A 22,294-nucleotide genomic window follows, 5' to 3' on the forward strand; every position below is an offset into this window, starting at 1 on the left:
GGTCTCACTGAGTTACTTAGCACCTCACTTTTATTGAGGCTGGGTTTGGCTGCTTCAGCCTCCCAAGTCATCTGTGCCACCATACCCAGATAAAGGTGTAGTTTTAAGAAGCTTTGTTATTGATGATTCAAGTTTATTGCCATTTATTTAAAACACATGTTTGTGGAAATGTGTACATTTTATGTTTGTGTGTTTTTGATGTAGGCCCTAGGATCCCTCAGTGAACAAAGCAAATTCTTATGCAAATTTCAATGTAGTTTATATTCTATTTCTGTATGTTTTGTGTGTGTTTGTGTGTGTGTGTAACTGTGACACAGTTGTAGCATAAACGGTATTAAATGATTTTAAGGATACTTTACATTTGAACTGCTGACTAAGATAAATTTAGAGGATTGTTGCCAAACCTTGAGTACCTATATCCTTATTTCATGTATTTGCCTTTTGGATTTTTTTTTTTTTTGCCTTATTCAGAATAGGAACAACAAAGAAACTTTATTAAAACATTTAATTAAACTGTCATTGTTCTAGCATGTCCAAAGAAAGCACTCAGTTGTAAATATTATAGGAGGGAAATGGCTAACAGTTTACACCTATAAGAAGTATATTGTTGGGCTGGGATTGTGGCTTAGCGGTGGAGCACTCGCCTAGTGTGGGCAGGACCCAGGTTGGATCCTCAGCACCACATAAAAATAAAAGGCATTGTGTTGTTTCCATCTACACCTAAAAAATAAATATTAAAAAAGAAATATATTGTTTAATAGAAGTACAGCAAATAAATAACCCCATACGTAAGATGAAAAGTATAACACAATATTAGTTATATTGAAAAGTGGTGGGAGGATATAAACGTAATCAAAAAGGCTAAAACAAAAAAACTTACATTATCAAATGTTGATGAGGTTGTCAAGCTTTTAGAACTCTCTTTGTTGATGAAGATGTGAATTGGTACAATTACTCTGGGAAATTGGTAGTGTCTTTTAAGAGTCAACATACACCTGTCCAGAAATTTCACTCCTTTTGCTTCCCAAGAGAAAGAAAACAGGTTTTCAAAGGACTTGTACCAGAGTGTTCATAGCAGCTTTATTCTTAATATTTGAAAATGAGACACCTTGGATATTCATTAGTAGGGTAGTGTACTGGGCAAACTATTATGGCATTTCTACATAAAGATAAATTTATTTAGCAATAAAAAGGAATGTTGATCCTGACAGCAACAATAATGAATCTTATAAGCATTTTGCTTAAACAAATCTTTCCCAAAATAAGGCTAAGTTCTAATATTCCATTTACACAAGTAGAATGGCCAAATCTTATTTATGGTGGGGAAAAAATCAGAACAGTGGTTGTCTTTGTGGAATATTGACTAGAATGAGATATGGAAATTCTACAATGATGGTATGTTTTAAATCTTACAGGGGTTTAGGTTGTGCAGGCTTATGCATGGTGAAACAAAACATTCCAGTGAATGGTGAATTTGAAAGAATTGGAATGTAGTCAAGAATCAGGGATTCAATAATAAGGACAAGAGAAAGAAAAGTGTGTGAAAAGAGAGGATTAGACACATATTCTTACTTATTGAATTTCACAGTTCTGTGGTCTTCCAGGTGAAACATTTGAAAGTAGTGGCATCATACTGATCATATAAACATGAAATTTAGGAGGCATTATTGAAACCTCTTTTTCTGTAGCTCTCCATCTCAAGAAAGTTTAATTCTCAAGATTTCATTGTGAACATAATGTAAAATATATGAATGTGACTAGCTAGCTAGATGGACAGAGGAATGGCTGTGTATTACAACTGAAAACTGCTTCTTAATTTCCATCACATTTGTTTGCTTTATACTGGTATATGTGCCAAAAACATGATAATGCAAATAATTTCAGTCAGTATTAGAGAACACTGAATTTTTTTTTTCTATTTAGAAGGATTTTCTTATTTTACTCATACTTGAAAAATTTTGTTGACTATAAGTTTAGGGTATTTAGCATCGTTTATAAAGCCAGTGACAAATCACCCTTTCTTTTACCCTTTTAATTCTAATTATGAACTATCCTTTCCTGTACTTTATGATCCTTCAGCTTTATTAAATATCCTCTATCTGATATGCTTCTCCTCTCCTCCCTTTTTTTAATTATTTTAACCTTTACTCTTTAAAGATATAGATCTGAGGACTGGGGTTTGGGCTAGCATGTGTGAGGCACTGGCTTCTAGTCTCAGCACCGAATATAATTAAGGAATAAAATAGAGGCCTATTAACAACTAAAAAGATATTTTTTAAAAATTCTGTGCTTGAACACATTTTTTTTTAAAAAAAGATATAGATCTGGGGTTTTTTTTCTACAAGTCTTGTTTCTTCTTAGATTGTTGCCTTTTTTCTGAGCTCCTACAAAAAAAAATGTATGACACTAGCTGTATTAAAGATTATACTGTTTTATGCTTGGCTTTTTGTTCAAAAAATTTTTCATGAGGATCTGTATCAGTTATGATGTATCTTTTTATGCCTAGTGTATAGTACCTACCAAATGATAGATGTTCAATAATTGTTGAAAAGATCCAAACTTGTTGCAGTGCTTGTGCAGAACATTAAGCCAAAAACCTTTTTGGTCTTCTGAAAGATGTTTTCTGAAAGAAAAAGTTTATAACCATAAAATAGAACTTTGAAGTTTACCTGTATATCTTATTTATACATTATGTTCTCTTATTAACATGAAATAAATGTATTTGATAAGATTGTGTCATTTTTATCAGACATAATTATTCCATTGAACTTTATGCATTACTGTTTTGTAAAAGAACTTCTTCTATATTCTTTTCCCCTTCTTCTAGAATACTTAAAAATTAAATCACAAGGTGATTTACTAAGTGTATTTTTTTATTCTGAAATCATGCACATGTAAAGTTGTAAATAATACAAAAATTAACTGTTAGCTCATGCTCTTTCCTCATTTTTTTAAGAGTTTTCACTGTTTTTTTCTAGGAGTTCTGAAATTATCTGCGGGAGTTGCTTCATGTGGATTGCTCTTATAACTTCCAAATAAGTAAAACAAAGCCAGTAATACATGTTAGTTTTCTTTTATTCAACAGTGATGAATTTTTATATTACTTGGTTAAGTTTTAGTGGGGGGTGGGGAGGAGCTGGGGTGCCAGGGATTGAACTCAGTGGCACGACCACGAGTCACACCCCCAGCCCTTTTTTTTTTTTTTTAAAAGACAGGTCTCACAGAGTTGTTTAGCACCTTGCTGTTGTTGAGGCTGGCTTTGAACTAGAGATACTCCTGGCTCAGCCTCCCAAGCTGCTGGGATTACAGGCATGTGCCACCATGCCTAGCCTCTTGGTTAAAATTTTGATACTACTTGGTTATAGGTCAGCCCTCTACATTTTACAGGGTGTGATTTCTCTAATTATCACTCCATACTGGAAATTTTATGACCTAAAATAACAGAAAAAAGCATAAAACATACAACTGAAATAAAAGTTGTAGAATCCATACATTAAGCACAAGTACTTTTACTTTACTCAGAAGACCTCACCTAATTTCTATATATTATTATTTTAGGCTGCTGCTGCTGTTGCTGCTTTTATTGAGGGGGAGTATGGAGGATCAGACCCAAGGCCTTGTGAAAGCTAGGCAAGTGCTGTACCACTGAGCTATTTCCCTAGCCCTTAGACTCCATTAAAAAAAAAAAATGGTAGAGTAAGAATGAAAGAAAGGAGACTGTCAGATAGTTTTAAGAGGTGATAGAAAGCAAGATAGAATGCAGAAAACATATTAAAAACAAACATAATTCCCAAGAAGTAAGTTAGGTGTAATTTTAGCCTTGTAATCCCAGTGTTAACTATGGACTACAAGAACATTATTTTATAACATCGGAGTTAATCATTGATGCCTTAAAGATTTAATGGAAAAAAGTTAAAGTATATTTTTTTGTATTTGTGGAAAATGACAAAAGAATGCTTACTAGACAAACTTTTTTTTTTTTTTTAAAGAAAGAGGGGGAGAGAGAGAGAACTTTTTAATATTTATTTTTCAGTATTTGGCGGACACAGCATCTTTGTCTGTATGTGGTGCTGAGGATCCAACCCGGGCCGCACGCATGCCAGGCGAGCGCGCTACCACTTGAGCCACATCCCCAGCCCTAGACAAACTTTTTAAAAGGAAATTTCAGTGATATATATGTATTCTGCATTACCTATTTTGAACTATAAATTTGATGATTTGTTTTGCAGGAACATTTCTGGGATTGTTGATGAAAATCTTTTTGGTGAAATTAGGAAAAAATATGAATCTTTATGGTATTTTAGTACCTATGTTTATATTACTTTAAGGTTTTTAGAATTGACCCACCCCCGCCCTTCCTTCCCATTCATGGGCATCCCAAAGCCTTATACGGTCAAGACTTAGTTTTTAGACTTTCAATAAAATGTAAGGCATCATTCCAAAAAAAGAAAAAGAGGGGTGGGGGATGGTGACCCAAACCAGCTATTGAGCTTTTACTTTGTCTTCAGAGCTCGCTTGCACTCTCTCTAATTTTTTTTTAGTTGTATATGGACACACCACCATTATTTTATTTATTTATATGTTGTGCTGACAATTCAACCCAGTGCCTCATGTGTCTAGGCAACCACTCTACCACTGAGCTACAACCTCAGTCCTGGGGCTTTTCTTCTTGACTGCCTTCATTACCCCAGTAGCCAAATTATGAAGAACCCATGTGCCTTGTTAATGTGTTTTACTAATGGAAGGTATTCCTTTTGTGGCACTATTTTTATGCTAGAATGCTCATGTTATTAAAAAAAAGTGCATGCTATTGATTCTATAATTTGATTTTTTTAAATGAAATGCAAAAGTTTTCTTTGTTATTCAGTATTGGGTTATATCTGTATATGGCACAAGTAGGAAATGTAAAAATTCATTGATGGTAGACTAGGGAAAGTGAAAGTGAAATTATTACTTTCTTGTAGTTTTTCTGCTATGAAATTGCTACTACCTACCTGTACAGAGAACATGGATGGAAAAGGTTTGAGTATTAAAAAGGAACAATGATGGGCTGGGTATATAGCTCAGTTGGTAGAGTGCTTGCTTCACATGCATACAGCCTCCCCCCTCCCCAAAAGACAAAAGTGATAGCCAACATAGAAACTAGGATAATAACTTCTTTGTATTCTGGTATATTCTTATTCACCTCTAATCTTTTCCTCTTGATGAATATGATTTTTCTGTGTAATCATGAGAATCACTTAATTACATATTTAGCTCCAAGATCATTTAATATTTTGAAGAAAATTCTTAGTACCATTTTCACAATTTTTATTTAAGAAACAGGGATGACACATCCTTCCATTTAATGTAAGAAAATTTAAAAAGGCTTTATAACTTATCCATCATTCTGTTTTATGTCAGATGTGACACAAAAATAATTTCTCTAATCATGATTTATCTACGGGTGGCAAAGAATTGCCAACCTATTTCATATTCCTACTAATGAAGCCAAATCATACTTGTAGGTAGTAAGTTCCTTTCATTCAGCGTTTGATTACTGATGTGTTCTAGATTACAGTGACAGTTTATGAGTAGATAATTAAAACAGTGTTTTAATTGTATTAGGACAGGTGTGTTCATGATGTTATAGAAAACAAGGGCATGAATTACTGAACCCTAGTTATATTTACATAGACTGGTGAAGAAATTAGAAGTATAATCCAAGGTGTAAAAGAATGCTAAAGTAAGGAGGAATCTGTAGAGTCTAGCAGTGCCTTCACCATTGCTTAGCACAGCCTAAAATGTGCATCCTTTGTCTTTGTACAGAAAAGTAATCAAGTCCTGAATGAACTACCTTAATTAATTCTTAAGATCAGAAAGATTTGAAAGACTTTATCAGTTTTTTTTTTCTTGACAACTGGACTCATCTACTTCCCCTCTTTAATCTGCTTTTTTAATGATGGAGCCTGCATTGTTCATTTTCCATTGCTATAACAAAATACCTTAAGTTGGATATTTTATAAAGAAAAGGAGTTTATTTAGCTTACAGTTTTGAAAGCTGAAAATCCAAGATCAGGCATTGTCATTATTTTGACCTCTAGGAAGGATCTTTTGGCGAATGACACTGGGGAGGTTGTACATGGAAGAGTGAGAGATATAGCAAGATAAGAGGCCAGAGATAGCTAGGGGAGAGGCCAGTCTTGCTCTTTTAAAACAACTTTCACAAGAGAACTAACCATGGTTTCATGAGGACTGCCTTAATCTCTTCAAAGAGTATTGCCTTAGATGATCCTTCTCATTAGGCTCCACCTCTTAAAGTTACTAACATCTCTCAGATGGCCACACTGGGAATTAAGCTTCCAACACAGGAAACACACTCAAAGCATAGCAGAATCTAAGGATATGCTTTTGTGGGATATTCAGTATAGGTTTTAGTTTCATCTAACTACTATTTGTCTCAGCAGAGTTCTGTAGCCTCTGTTTTCAGGTAGAGAAACTTGTGCCTGTCCGATTTTTCTAGATAGTGCTATGGGACTCTCTCAAAATACGAAAATCTTATATGTAATATACGAAATCAGTCATGTTAATTGCTGATTGTGTAGATTGTGTAGATTGTATGAACAACAAGACTTTTTAGAAGTTTCTTGTTCTATGTAGTTAGTGGTACAAAGTGTTTTCTCAAAAGTTGAAAAATAGCATTAAACTATGAAATTATTGATTTGTTTTTTTTTTCTTTTTTATTGGTTGCTCAAAACATTACAATGATCTTGACATATTATTGATTTATTGTTGAATGTTTATATCTGAGAGACTTACAATTGACAGTGTGGTGTTATGCTTATTTGCAATATGATATATATATCACACACACACACATATACATACAGAGAGTGTTGTTTTGCAATGTATTTATGTATATGCTGTGTCTGTTTAATGGAGTTTTATTACAGGCAAGGTTTGACTTTCACCATTGAGTTAGACACTGTGCTTGATGTCAAAGAGTATTAATTATTCTCAGTGAATATTAGTTACCTATTAACTATCATTTGTTAGGGAAAATTATTTCAGAATCTTTTTAGAAATTCTTTTGATACATTTTTGTTACAAAGGATACAGATTACATATCAAAAGTGTTAAATTTAGTTTGCTTTAATTTGACAAAAGAAAACTGAAGGCTGAAATAGTGATTAAATTTTAGATAATTACTATTTCAAAACTTAAGAGTAGTTCTTTAAAATTAATTTAAGATTCAGAAAATAGGCTTTGAAAACATTGTAATAAGGTAATTTTTAATTGTGGTTCAATTTTAGATGCATTCAACTGTCTGCTTATTAGAGATTAGAAAGTCAACAGTGATCTGATTTTTGTTAGCCATGTTAGCATTTCTGCCTTATTAGGGTTTATACTATAGCATTGTTTTTTATTATGAATATTTTGATCTGCTTGAATTTTAAATTTTATTCTTTTAAGTGGATAGATTTTATTGTTAAGTATTATCTTTGGTCTCTTATTCAAAATAAGTAATTAAGTTAGTATCAAGATATAGGATATTTCCTCTGGCTGATCAAGTCATATTTTTTCCCACTTTGCTTTTTCTGTCTGGATTTTTGCTTTTGTGGTCTGAATGTTTATCCATGAATGGGATTAATGCTCTTCTGTTAGCCAAGAAGCAGTCCTTCCCCAGATACTGGATGTACCTCTGCCTTCATCTTGGATTTCCCAGATTCCAGAAGTAATGAGATATAAACACTTCTTTATAAGCCATAAACAGGTTTTTATTAAAGAAGCCCAAACAGACTGACACATGCTTCTGCTGCTGCTGCTGCTGCTGCTTCTTCTTTTCTTTTCATTTCAATTCATTTCTTTCTTTTTTTTCTTTCTATAATATGGGAACATATTTGTTGAGTTAAACTACAGAGGACTGATTTATATTCAAGGATTAGCAAGTGAGGTTTGGCTCATCACAGAATTGTACAAATAGGATAGAAACAAAGAATATAAACCAAATGAAAATACAGAGAAAAAAAAAAGAAAAAGAAAATACAGAGGTGTGGGTATATATAGTTCTCTGATGTCTCCATGGTTCTTTATGTATTATTGGTGGTCATTGTGTCTCAATTGGACTGAGGAACCTACCAGGAAGGAGAAGCTCAGAAACTGGATTTGTCATCTTTTGTATCTTAAGGCTGGTTGCAAAAGAAGAAAGAGAAGAGAATTTTAGTCTCTTTTACATATTGCCAGATAGGCATCACCATTCTGGGACATTCCTTTTTGCTTTATTTGAGCCTACAGTTGGTGTGGACATGTCCCATCACAATTGCTATACTATGTATCCTTTTATGCATATTTGTGATACATGCACAAATATGTATGTAAACATATATAAATTGTTTTAGTTTTATTTTCAACACATTGGTTAGAGATTTATTTGTTTGTTTTGTGGTGCTAGGGATTGAACCTATGGCCTTATGTATGCTAGGCAAGCACTCTACCAACTGAGCTGTATCTTCCCAAGCCCTGGTTAGAAATTTTACTTACGTTTCACACTTGTTCTTTTCACTTAAAATATTCAGAAATTTTAATTCATAAGTAAATTTCTTGTATGTGGATATTTAAATTAGTTCATATATATATATTTTTAAACTTAAGGATATTTAAATTGTTTTCAGTCTTATCCCTGTCAGCCTTCAGTGAATAATTTTGTACATGTCATTTTGCACATGTTTTAAGTTTATCTACAGAATAAATTTCTAGAATGAAACTGTAACATCAAAGGGTACATGCATTTGAAGTTTCGATAGATAGGCCCAAATTGTTTTGGGATATTATTTTTCTTTGTACTGCAATTGCTGTCTAGTTGTATAGGCTATTGGTTGGGGACAGATACAGAAGCAAGACTGTTGGTTTAAAATCCTAGTCTTGTCAGTTATCAGCTGTTAAATGATGTAATACAAATAAAGCACCTGGAATAATTCCCTAGCACACACGGTAAGTGCTATAGAAGGGTTAGTGTTTATTTGGGAGAATAGTTCTGTGAAGTCTGGCAATATACAATCTACCATTTTTACTAGGAAGTACTTAACTCTTTAAAATTCTCTTTTCCATTTGTTTACCCTTTCTTAGATATTCATTGCTCTGTGGATTCTAATGTAGGCTTTATCTGCTAATCTTTTTTTACCTGATTAAGTTTTGGGTATTCTGCAGGCAGAACTACATGATCAAAAGCTACTAAAAAACATTTATTGAAATAGCACTGCTAGATATTATATTAAACCCTTAGTTTCCATAGGATGGCACTTGTTCTTTTTCTTTCCCTTAAAGGCTGCTTCTCAATCTCCTTTGTTTACCCTTTCTTAGATACTCATTGCTCTGTGGATTCTCACGTAGGCTTTTCTGATCACCTTTAAAATATGCTGTTTGTACTTTATCGTCTATTCCTCTAAATCAGTTATCATGGGTATCTGTAGTTCTCAGTCTAGTATGTTTTACATATTAGATGGGGAACTCTTAATTCCTGGGTACCATTCTCATTTTTATTTGCCCCCCCCCCAATATAGGTTAATTACTTTAGCTAAGACCATAGCATTTTCCATAGTTATTTTTGTTACTATGTATTTTGTTATGTTTCTTGCTTGCTGAACTGTAAGCTTTATGAATGCAGAAATTTGGTTTATGTCCTTCACTATATTTACAGCAGTCAACAGTGTTTGGCTATAGTAGGTACTCGGTAAGTATTTGTTGAATTAAAAGAGAATCTGTTCTTTAATGGCCACCTGTTTTGCTGAGCATTAAAGAAATTCATTTAGGTCTGTTTAGCATGTATTCTTCCAGACTTTATTTGGCATATCAGTGATAACAATTATATCATTATGTGTATTTTTTGTAATCTGATTTTTTCATTTATTTGAATAAAATAGAAGGTAGACACTTTTATTTCTTCCCCTAAACCAAACTTGTTTCCTCATTTATGTATCCATTGATTAACTCTCTCTAGCTGAGTTTATGAATGTATATAATAAAGGATAGGAAAACTGCCTTCCTTTCCTACTTTTGTCTCCAGAGCTCTAGACAGTAATGAGACCTGGAATGAAGATTTTTTTTTTCTCTCCAAATAGTTTTCTTTGGCTCACTTTTATTCACCATACAGACTCTTATGTTATTTTCCATAAATTGAATAGTAGTTTTCTGCTTTATCTGCTCATCTTTTTTACCTAATTTTTGGGTATTCTCCAGACAGGACTATATGATCAAAGCCACTAAAAAACATTTGTTGAAATAGCACTACTAGATATTATGGAATGTATAAGGCAGTTTCTGTTTTTAAGGAACTGTAGTCTAGTTGGGAGTAAAGACTAGAAACACATGAAAAAGCAATAAAGACTGCATACATGAGCCTGTACTTAACAGTTTTATGTGTACTTATACACACTGGGTCATAAATGCCTTTCATTAAAGAGAAGTTCGTATTTTATTTTGATTGACTCCATGTGTATTTATCATGTATTTTCCTATATGCCATGCACCATACAATAAAGGAAACAATGAGAATATGCCCTCTAGTGCTGACTTTGAATCTACCAAAATGGATGGCTTTATGTATTGTATGTAGTACACAGTTAATAAGAATTATTCATGTTGAGCTTATTATGTTCAATTTGTTTTATATCTAAGAATTTTAAACTCTGTAGAAATGCTATTCTCTTACTAAGTTACTCCCTAAAAGAAATTGTTAATATCCAAAAACTAGGTTCAACTTACTACTTCATGGATCTTTATCAGTGTGTAACAACAACTATATAACAAGAATAGATAAAGGGCATATTTTAATCTTTGAATATTTATGGTTTCCAATTTTTGAGTGTTCTCAGATACTTAAGTGTTGAGTGAATGTTTGAATAATACTTAAATTACCTTTCTCATAGAAAATGTCATTCTTAAGTTTCAGTCTCAAGAAATGTTTTTGTCATTTTTTTGTTGCCTGTATTTGCCATCTCTAGTTCATTTAATAGAAAAATATATATATAATATATATGTGTATAATACTCTGTGTGTGTGTGTGTGTGTGTGTGTGTGTGTGTGTTGGGCACTATCAGTCTTTTTATGCAAGATTAAGTTGTATATTTTTTATTATTTAGTAGTGGAGTACTCCTTGTAGTTCTTCATTGTCTTTCTTGTATACACTGCACTCATAATTCCTACTTTGAAATGTCCAACTTCAGTTTTCTTTAAAATAGAACAAAACCATTGCTTGGACACAGACATACTCACTGATGTTTATGTCACATAGAAATTTAGGGGCATGGACTAGATATTCTTAAATTTTTACTCTTACCAATTGAGCTTTTCCATACTAACAGTCATAAAGAATTGGTTCTGTGAAGCAGAAATTGATCCAAAGAGCTTATGTGTTCAAATTATTTGTTTTTTACTTATCACTAATTGAGTTACAAATGATTAGGCACAAGCATTTTAATTATTTACTATTTTTACAAGTTTGCTCTAAATTGTTATAATTATAAATCTTTACTATTCCTTTATTCTTGTTGCATTACATATAGTTTGTATGAGTGAGCCTGTAGAAGTTTGTTTGAAGGAGGTTTGGAATCCCTAAGATTTTCTTAGTGCATCTTTTATGATTTAATCATCCTCTTAGAAATCACTGATGGGTGAAATTTTACCAAAAGTGGTGCTAAAAGGAATATTTGGTAGTTCTCTACCGTTTAGCTTTGTCTTATAACTTATAGGGGGATGAAAATATATTCTTTTTTAATATTTATTTTTTAGGTGTAGACGGACACAACACAATGCCTTTATGTGGTGCCGAGGATCAAACCCAGGTCCCGCCTATGCTAGGCGAGCGCTCTACCGCTAAGCCACAATCCCAGCCCTGGATATATATTCTTGGAGAAGAATATAAAATGGAAAAAATAATTTAGTGAGGAAGATCTAACACATTGATTATGTATTTATGTAAACATAATAGCATTTAATTATTATTGACAAGTACTACTGCATATGCTGTGTATGTTAATTCATACACCTCTCACAGTAAACTATTGAGGTGGTATGTGCTATTATTATCCTTATTTTTCAAAGGAAGTTATAGCACCTAGTATAAGCAGTTTACCAAGGACACCCAGCCATAAAGTGGCAGAACTGAATTAATCCCAGAATTCTGGCTCTAGAGTCTGTACTTTAAACAAAAACACTTTCATGAGAAGGAATATAATAGTATTTTAATGTATTTCAAATGCTATTAGTTTTGATTGTGAATTTTACTCAGTTAAATTGTACAGTTGCCAAACACATTTGTTTCGATCTATTTTAGGAGTGAAATTTAATTTTTAAAGCTGCACAGCTTCCATCCAAAATCTGTCATTAGGCGATGTACTCTCTGTTAAGCATTGTATAACTCCCTCCTTTCAATTCTTTGTTATCTGGCTTTCCAATTTTTTTCTTATGGACATGTGAAACAAAAAACAGAAGTTTTTTGTACTTGAACCAGTTTATTCAGTTAGTTTACAGCTCAGGTTCATAATGCTGCCCTAGAGTTATGAAAATGTCTTCGTGTAGCCATTTATCTGGGTATGTATTCAGTAAAAACTTAAGATAAACCATGTCCAGTAAGATTTTAGAAGTCTATTTGATTCAGGTTTTTTTTTTCCTTATATAGCTCAATAAACTGACCAAATTTAGTCAAATATTTTAAGTCAGCAAGTCATGTGTCTCAATGCGCTGCATGTGTTAGTTTTTTATTCTCTTAGCAACAACATTTTTATGGGCATGCCTTGCCAGTTTCTTGTGTATACTTTAGAAATGCTCAGGAGAACAGTTTGAACAATTTACACAATGAATTTGAGATTTATATATAATGTATGTTCATAACATTGCTTTAAGCATTTAATTTATATTAGCACATTTCAAAAAATAATAATACATTAATAAACACAATTTTAAAATAGCAGATTTAACATTAACTGCTTTAAGCATAGTGGTGACATGATAATGTTGGTATTTCAGAGTGATCACTAGAAGCAATATGAATAGGGGAGAGCCCAAACTAAGCATGAAAGCTTATGAAGGGTGAGGTACAGGAAGAAGCCATTCATGGAGATAAATATCACAGATTGCAGGCACAGAATCTTGTGAGGTTTGAGGGGTTTGTTTTGTTTTGTTTTGTTGTTTTTTGTTTTTTTTAAAACAGTATATTGAGTCAAACTTTTAACTTATTGAGTTAAATGTATAAATACTTGAAGTCAAAATTAGCATTTCATTTATTAGAAGGTAACTTTTCTTTTATGATAATTTTTTTTCCAAGAAGCCAGGACATTGCCTTCTTCAACAGAGAAACTTTAATAATTTTTTCTTGAAAGTTTTTATGTTCATGCCAAAGGATTACACATAAGATGGGAAATAAGACTTTTCTCTGATCCTATACTTTCATTGTCACCATATTCTGCTTTGCATCTCGGGCTTAGAAGTCTCTTTTAAGAAAATATTCCCTGACTGACACTATTTCTCCTTAGTTCTCTTTTTCTGAGTTCATCAGTATATGTCTCTGTACTTCCTCATATTTTCCTTTCAATATAATCATCTGTTTGTGTATTTGTGTCCTTATACTAATGCTTTGAACTTTATCTCTTAGATGAATAAAATGTCACAAATTGTTTTCTAAGCAGAATATAGTGATCATAATTTAACCTTAAGGTTTTTTTTAGTTTTCATAACCACTTCTCTACATTCTCTCTTTGAGTGATTTCAAGTCCCATTTTTTTTAAATTATTGCCTCAGTGCAGAAATTCCCAACTTGATAATTTTTATCCCACATTTATTTCCAAAGCTCCAAGTCTGCATGGTTATAGTTATACAGACACATAAATGTAGCATATCCAAAACTAATAAAATCATCTTTCTTTCCCCAGTCTGTACCTGGAATCTGTGGTACCAGTGTTATTGCATTACCCTTCTACTTAAAAACGCTGTATTTTCAAACATTTTCTTAAAATTCTAAAATTTTTTTTCCTACTTCTCCTTGCTGCTGAATTGAGCCACTCTTACTTATGGAGCATAGCATATCGTTTCATAATGAATCATTTCTTATTTGCTTGACTTTTTCTTTTATTTTTTTAAAATATTTATCTTTTAATTGTAGTTGAACATAATACCTTTATTTTATTTATTTTTTTTATGTGGTGCTGAGGATCAGACCCAAGATGTCGAATGTGCCAGGCAAGTGCTTTACCACTGAGCCACAACTCAGCCCTATTCTTTTATTTTTAAAACAATAATCTTATTTGTATCACATTTTTTGAATAGTTTTATATTTTTGTATTTAGAAAAATCAAGAACTTTTTTGTCACTTAGAATTCAAAGAGGAAAAAAGAATAAGATTTAATAAGTATCTTTTCTCAAGGAAAATTAATGATTATGCTTATAAATAGCTCTAATATTTTATCACTGATTCACTAGCTCATGTCAATGCCATATTATAAGGTACTTCCTAATATAATAGTATTTTTATGTTCTTTTTGTTGTTATTATATATCTGTGACATCTTTCTTCTTTTAACCACTGATCCATGAAAAACATAAAAGTTCATTTTTCAAGCAGTACATTTTAAAAGTTGATCTAAATATTATTTATATGTTCATTTATTATCTTCTATGTGTGAATATGTTCAGGGCACTTTGGGACCCTGCCTTCAGATTGCTTATAACTTGTTACAGAGGGAAGAATCATGGATACATAGGCATTTCAATATAATAGGGAATTTTAGTGATATATAACATACCAGTGTCTTCCTTTTACTTAAATGATAGACACCAAAGCCTAGGATGATTATTTGTACACAGCCACAAAATTTTTGGCAGAACCAGAACAAAAGAACCAGAACTCATTCTTTGCTTTTCCATTTTAGGTGGATGATACTTTTCTTGGCATAAACTTTGTCATTTTCTTGCTTAGGGAAATGTTACTAAAAGCACTTCTTATGCTTCAATGGTAAAGCAAAATTGATTTTATTTATACAACAGATACTTATTAAATGGCTGGAATATGTGATATCCTCTTGTAGAGACTGCAAATGAATGTATATTGATGAACTAGGAACATTTGTGGGAAAGTGGTGTGTTAAATCTGGAAAGAACTTACTTTTTTTTTTTTTTTTTTTGGTAGAAACTGAGACAAGTGTTAGAATGTTGGTTCTGTGACCTCTTGCCTGTATGACTTTCTTCAAGCTGCTAAATCCCTTTGAATTTTTGTTTTGCGTTCACTCATTGTGTTCCTACCACATGCCAAGCACTGTATAGGTACTCGGGATAGAGCAGAATTCCTGTTCTCATCAAACAATCATAGTAGAGTAAGGTAAATAGATGATAAACAGACAAATAAGAAAAAATATATAGTATCTTTTTCCTTTCCCCCTCTTTGTGATGCTGGGGATTGAACCTAGGGCCTTGTGCATGCGAGGCAAGCACTGTACCAACCGAAGTTAGCCTATCCCAAAACTACAAATTCCGAATGTTGTCTCTGATATAAGGAAGCTGATTCATAGTGGAGTAGGGAGGGGGAGCATGAGAGGAATAGACAAATTTTAGATAGGGAAGAGGGGTGGGGAAGAGGTGCAGGGGGTTAGCAAGGATGGTGGAATATGATGGACATCATTATCCAAAGTACATGTGAATTGGTGTGAACATACTTTATATACAACAAAGAGATGAAAAAATGTGCTGTATATGTGCAATAAGAATTTTAATGCATTCTGCTGTCATTTATTTTTTAAAAAATAAATTTTTTTAAAAAGTAAGAACATTAAAAAAGAGAAAATATATATAGTATGTTGTGGTAATAAATGGTATGGAGAAAAATAAAGCATGTATTCAGGGTGCAAAATGAATAGGGCAAGGGATTGTAATTTTTAATATGATGGCCAAGAAAGGCCTTACCAAAAAGCTGACATTTAAACAGAGATTTCAATTGCAAAATGAGGATACAGATTGAACACATTTATTTGCTATAGCATTGGTTCATTGTTTCTGATGAGCCATCCCAAACTGCTTTTTCTAGATTGAAATAACCCTAAAGAAGTTCTTTTGTGTTTTATCCATCAATTATACTGTTTCTGCCATTAATGCCTTTTTGTTACCTGTTGAGAGCCACAGCCGAAGGGGCCCCAGCAAACTTCCAGCTGCCAGCAAACTTCCAGCTGCCTGCTGATGATTGGCTCATAGCGTCCCCAGCAACATCTAGCTGATTGGCTCCGCTGTGGTGATGCTCATTGGAGATGCTCATTGAGCTGTTTCCCCACCCTTTCAGACTGCCAGCTGATGATTGGCTCACAGCAGCCCCAGCAACATCTAGCTGATTGGCCCCTCTGCAGTGATGCTCATTGGGCTGTTTCCCTGCCCTTTCAGACCACGGAGCTGCTCATTGGGGGACTTCTTTGGCTCCGCCCATGCGACCCAGCCAATCGGCCTCAAGAGCAGGAGGATTGTGGGAGTGTGAGAGGCTTGTGGGAAGCTGGTGGTGGCAGTTGGGCTCTGAGGGTTTTTCCTGAGGAGCTGTTTTGTTTGGCCTGTGTGGTTCTAAAAATAAAGTTCGTTTCCTTTGACAAGTGGCTCCTGAATTGTGCCCAGCCAGACTGCGGCAGTTACCGTATAATATGCTTTTGTCTCCAGAAAATAGGTTCTTTTCCTGAATATAAACAGAGAATTTGGTGGTTAAAAATTGACTACAAGTTGAAGTGCTAGTTTGAAGCTTTTTTTTAAAGGGATATAGATGAAGGTAATGCTCTGTGTAGAGCAAAATCTGAGGATCATTTTGTCATGACATACTCATCTTTATTATTTTCAGTAGCTACTTTAAAATGTCCTTGTGGATTCTTAATAAACTTGGTATTTGAAATACATTTAAACGAATAGCACACAAATTTTCCCACAGAGATCTATTGGCAGTAAATGTATTAAAGACAGTATAATTAATACATCTACTAATAAATTATATTAGAGCCACTTAAAAGAATTTCAAGAAGATAGACATCAGCTGGTATACTTCTGGTTATGTGTCAGTTATATTCTTTTTTTAATATTTGTTTTTTAGTTGTAGTTGGACACAATACGTTTATTTTATTTATTTTTATGTGGTACTGAGGATCAAACCCAGGGCCTCATGCTTACTAGGCGAGCGCTCTACCGCTGAGCCACAACCCCAGCCCCAGTTATATTCTTAAGATAGATATGAAATAGAGATTGATTAGTTTATTTGCCCCATTTTACTTGGGGGGGAAAAAGCCACTTATTCCTCTGGACAAATGGTGACTTTGTATAAATTAGGAGAAAAAGAAGAGTTAGTTCTTGAGTGGATTTAATCTCACTTTCCTAACCCCATAAAAAATACCTTTTTTGCATGACATAGACCTCAGATTCTTAGGCACCAGTCCTAGTAATAATACATAGAGAATTTTATCTGCTTAAGGACCATATTATAATGATTATAATTGGTGCCAGTACCAGGAAGCCTTCCAAGAAAGTAAATAGGCTCTTCCTATAAAAACAGCCTATCTTATGGGACATGTATGAAGTGCTTATAATACACACATAATACATACATCACAATATATATACATATCAATAAGTTATTTAATTTAGAAAGCTTTTAAAATAAAGTATATTTTGGACTGGAAGGTGTAGCTCAGTAGAGTGCTTGCTTAGCATATATGTGAGTCCCTTGGTCTAATCCCCAGGATGGACAGATAAGGTGACATTTGTGCTAGGCCTTGAAGGATGGGAAGAATTTGTGTATGTTTTGTCTTGTGAAGCAGACAGTTCATGAGTGAAAATGAATGATTTCAAAGCTGAAAGGCATGGAGTATAACACGGAAGAGCAAAGAAGTCAAGTTGATTGGATGGAGTATACGTAAATAAGAATAATCAGAACACATTTGAAAAATACATATTTAGAAATAACTTTCTGCATGCCAAGCTCTGTTCTAGGTTTATATCTCTGGTGATGAGCAAGATAAACAAGGTTCCTTTTTTGTGGAACTTACATTGTAGCAGAGATGGAAAATAAATATAAGTTAGGTAATTGTGGATATTGTTAGTATTGAAAATGTGATAGAATAGTGAAATTATTTTTTAAAAAGTGTTCAAAATGTCCTTTATGAGGAAGAAACACCTACATTGATACTTGTACAATTGAAAGAATCAGCATGCCTGTGTTTGGAGAAGTTGATTTCTGACAGAAAAAAAAAGCAAGTACAAGGCCCTGAGATACCTGGTCAAGGAATAGAAAGGTGCCCACTATGGCTGGAGCCTAGTGATTTTTTTTCATCTCAAGACCTCTTTATTACAATAATGAATCTTAAGGATTACTGAGGATCCCAATGAGTTTTTGTTTTTTGTAGGTTATATGTATTAATATTTACAGTATTACAAATTAATGCTAAGGACTTAAAATATTTATTAATTCATTTAAAAATAACAATAATTTCATATTTTACATCACTAACATTTTAAAATTAAAATGGCTCATTCATTTTATCTTGCACTTGAATTTCTCATTGGTAACAAATACATGCTGTTACATGTTGCATATTGATATCAGTTGCTTTTCTTGAAGTTACAGGTTCATTTTGTTCATATTCAAGAAAATATCTGTGAGAACAAAGGTAGACTTAGTTTCTCATTTAACTAAAAACAATATTTTCTGCGAAAAAGATTGTTCAGTTTGCAACTCATTGGTATAAATGCTTTTCCTCAAGAAAGTACTTTAATGCATACTTCCCATCTTTCCCATAGGATATTAAAAAGGTGTTCAAAGGTAAAGAGTTAATAAAATTTATAATTTTCACAACATTGTCAAGAACATTCATAAGTAAAAAGAGCTTTAAAAAAACAGTGGATGTGTAGTGGTCAATACAGTGACTATTAATAGAGGTGGTTGTTTCGTTGTTTTTTGCTACGGCACATACAGTTTTATCAGTATGGCTTTTGTATCCTCCAGTGCACATCAACAAAGTTCTTTTGAAAATAGTTTTGGTCTTGTTCACTCCCTGAAAGGTTTTTGGGCCTCCCAGCCAACAGCAGATCATATTTTGGGAACCACTGCTATGAAGAATATTATTGATAATTATAATATTTTGATTGTTTTCATTTAGTATGTTTTTTTTTTTTTTTCCTAACTGGGTTACCATAGAGAGTGTGGTCGCATGCAGTAGTATTATATGTGTGTCTAAGCAAGGACTCTTATAGTTTAGTTGGTATCATTGTCTTATTGGCTATATAATAAGACAGCTGCAAACTAATATACAGAAAGTATTTATATCATAAAATTTACAAAGGGAGTTTTATTTTATTGATCTTTTATTTGGAGTGTTGATTCACATTTTTTTCCAGTCATGCTTTCTGTTTTGTTTTTAGGCCTGCATTGATGACAATGTTGATATGGTGAAGTTTCTGGTAGAAAATGGAGCAAATATCAATCAACCTGATAATGAAGGCTGGATACCACTACATGCAGCTGCTTCCTGTGGATATCTTGATATTGCAGAGTAAGCCAGTTCTGTGTTTTAGTTTTATCCTAATAGTATTTTTAAAATGTGAAATTTTTAGAAATCATTGATTAATGAGTAAACCTTTACATCAGCTTCATTCATGAAAATTATTATTCCCAGGAAAAAGAATAAGTAGTTCTTGGGAATCCAAATGTGGAATTTCTCAGTGTCAGATGTTCTTGTCTCCCCACTGGCTATCCCTTTGGTATTTTGTATCAATATCAATAATCGTACACATTCTCTATCCACATCTTTTCTTTTGCATATAACTATATATTGTCAAATGATTGGATTTTAACATATTAGTAGTCCTAGTCCATGTGTATATAATCATGAATTGTTAGGAGAAATTAATAATAATTCCCAATTGGCCTATTCTGCTATAGGAAAAAATGTGATACTGGTTCTCCAGTTTGTCAATTTGCTTAGTTTTTCTTAAGATTATTTTCCAAAAAGTATGTTTTTTAGAACATTTAATGAGAAATAGTCATTGTATTCTCAACTACCTTTAACATGTTGATACTTACCAAGAAAATCTTAATTCTTTCAACATTGAGCATGGAAGAATAGGTATCTTGAAATTTTTTTTAATTATGTTATTTTTTCTTGCTACTGTGTATCTATACCATAAACAGTTTTGTTGTCCCTTTTTTCATGTCAAAGCTTATCAACAAATAGATAAATTGGAGTTCTGTATAGTAGTCCCTGCTTATCCCTAAGGGATACTATTCCAACATCTCCAAGTGGATCCCTAAAACTACAGATAACACCAAACCTTATATATGTCATGTTTTTTTCCCTACACATACATTTATGATGGAGTTTAATTTATGCTAGTCATAACAACAATAACTAATAATAAAAATAGAATAGTTATAATAATGCTATAATAAAAATTATGTGAATATGGTCTTTCTTGGAAGAGTCAAGACAAATATTAACATTTTCAGACCATGGATGAATGCAGGTAACTAAAACTGTGGGAAGTAAAATTACAGATAGCAGGGGATTATTATCAATCTATTTTAGTAAGACTATATAGTTTTATGTATTACAGATTTTAACCCTCCCCCCATATGAATGTTGGAGGTTGCATTTGCTTCAAGGGAAAACAGTATACAGTGAAATGAAAAGTACACTAGTCTGAGTTCATTCCTGACTTTGCCACTCCCTACAATACATCTTTTTGTAATTTGTTTCTTCTTTCTAAGCCTTGATTTTGTCTATTATAAACTAAGAAAGTCTTTTTGCCATTGCAAAACATTGGTTGTTCAAAATTACAATCATGGTCCCAAGTTCTTTACCCTCCTGTATGTATTTTTCATGCTCACCAGAAAACTTAAATCTCTTCTTCATAGAAAAATAATAGATAATTGAGCCATTTATCTTCTACTAAACTCAAAATTTAGGCACTTAGGCTTAAGTAAGTTGATACGGATTATAAATGCTTCTTCAACCACTATGGAGGAATGTGACCTTGGCAGATTGTTTAACTTTTCTAAGCTACAGTTTTTTTCTCTATAAAATGGAATTAATATTTCCTGGGATTGTTTTGAAAGTTATCTGAGGTAATCGAGCAAATATAATATCTGTCACATAGGAAAATACTATGTGTTATTTCTGGGAAAAGAAAATTTACCCTCTTTCTTCAGATGTTTAATCCTTGTGTTTCCTTTTTAAATTCACGTTTTTGAGTTTGAAAAGGTCATAATAGTTGCCCTGAGTGATTTCCTTGCTAGACCTATCAGGTCAGTTGGTATGCTCTTAGTTGCAAGTAAAAGAATACCCAATTTTAGGTGACCTGAAGAGTAAGAACATTTGTTGTATAGGATCATGCATTTAGAGGATGGGCTTTTAAGTTTATTAAACTCTTCAGTGATGTCAGTGAGGGCTTAAGGTTTTCCTGGGTGTTTTTTTTTTCCCCCTTAATTTACCAGATAGGGCTTAGCCTTGTTTCCTGTTGGTCACAGGATGATTGGTACAGTTCGCTTTTAAACATCCACGTCCAGAGAAAAATTAAAAATGAATCAGGGCAGAATAGAAAATATCTTCTTCACATTTTGTGTTTATCAAGGAAGGAAACCTTTCCCAGACAGCCCACTGATACTGCCTACTTCCCCTTAGGGGACATCACTGGGCCCAATCATTTGCCTGTGTCCTAGCCAGTAAAAGCAAATACCTGAATGCCAAAAAACATGAGAATGAGGAAGAATAAGCAATTTGTTGGAGCTTCTTTTCAGTAGGGTAAATATTAATTTTTTGAAGGACAGAATACGAGAGTGTGTGCTTCAGAACTTGTGCAAACAAAAATGACATGTTTTGGCCAAGGGTGACTAGAATTCAACTACCTTTCCATAAGCAGTTTTAGTTTATGATCATGGTGTAACTGAAGTGTTCTGAGTCCATAGTTTCTTTGGATCATATTAAAGTTAGAAGAATGATCCATTTTCCTTTTTGTTGTCTCTGCCATCTTTGTGTGTATATGTGTGTATGTGTGTTTAAATAATGACTTTTTTAAAAAATAAAAGACAGTTTAACTCTAGTATATGTTAGATTATTTGTTAAGACGATGGTAGTCCTTTCAAATGTTCCCTTATTTTTATCAGTATAGTCTCTGTCGGCAATTAATTCCTCTATAATGAGAGGAGTTAAGGAAACCCCATTTTTCTTGGGCAAAGAAAAATATGTCATAATTACCAAAGAGGTAGGGTGAAGATATTTCCCAGAGGAGCATTTATAGAGATGATAGAAGACTGTATT

General features: G+C 33.1%; 1 protein-coding gene across 4 annotated transcripts in view; it reads left to right on the forward strand.

Annotated features, from left to right (window-relative positions):
• The window catches only part of Ppp1r12a (protein phosphatase 1 regulatory subunit 12A), a 134,722-nt gene that overhangs the window by 26,657 nt on the left and 85,771 nt on the right, over nt 1-22,294 (forward strand). For all 4 annotated transcript variants that reach the window (XM_040280275.2, XM_013364115.4, XM_013364118.4 and 1 more), the window contains exon 2: nt 19,401-19,531. In XM_040280275.2, coding sequence (XP_040136209.2) covers nt 19,401-19,531 — 131 coding nt within the window. The remainder of the gene's footprint in view (nt 1-19,400; nt 19,532-22,294) is intronic.

The sequence above is a fragment of the Ictidomys tridecemlineatus genome, chromosome 6 (genome assembly GCF_052094955.1).
Source record: "Ictidomys tridecemlineatus isolate mIctTri1 chromosome 6, mIctTri1.hap1, whole genome shotgun sequence".
Taxonomy (NCBI): domain Eukaryota; kingdom Metazoa; phylum Chordata; class Mammalia; order Rodentia; family Sciuridae; genus Ictidomys; species Ictidomys tridecemlineatus.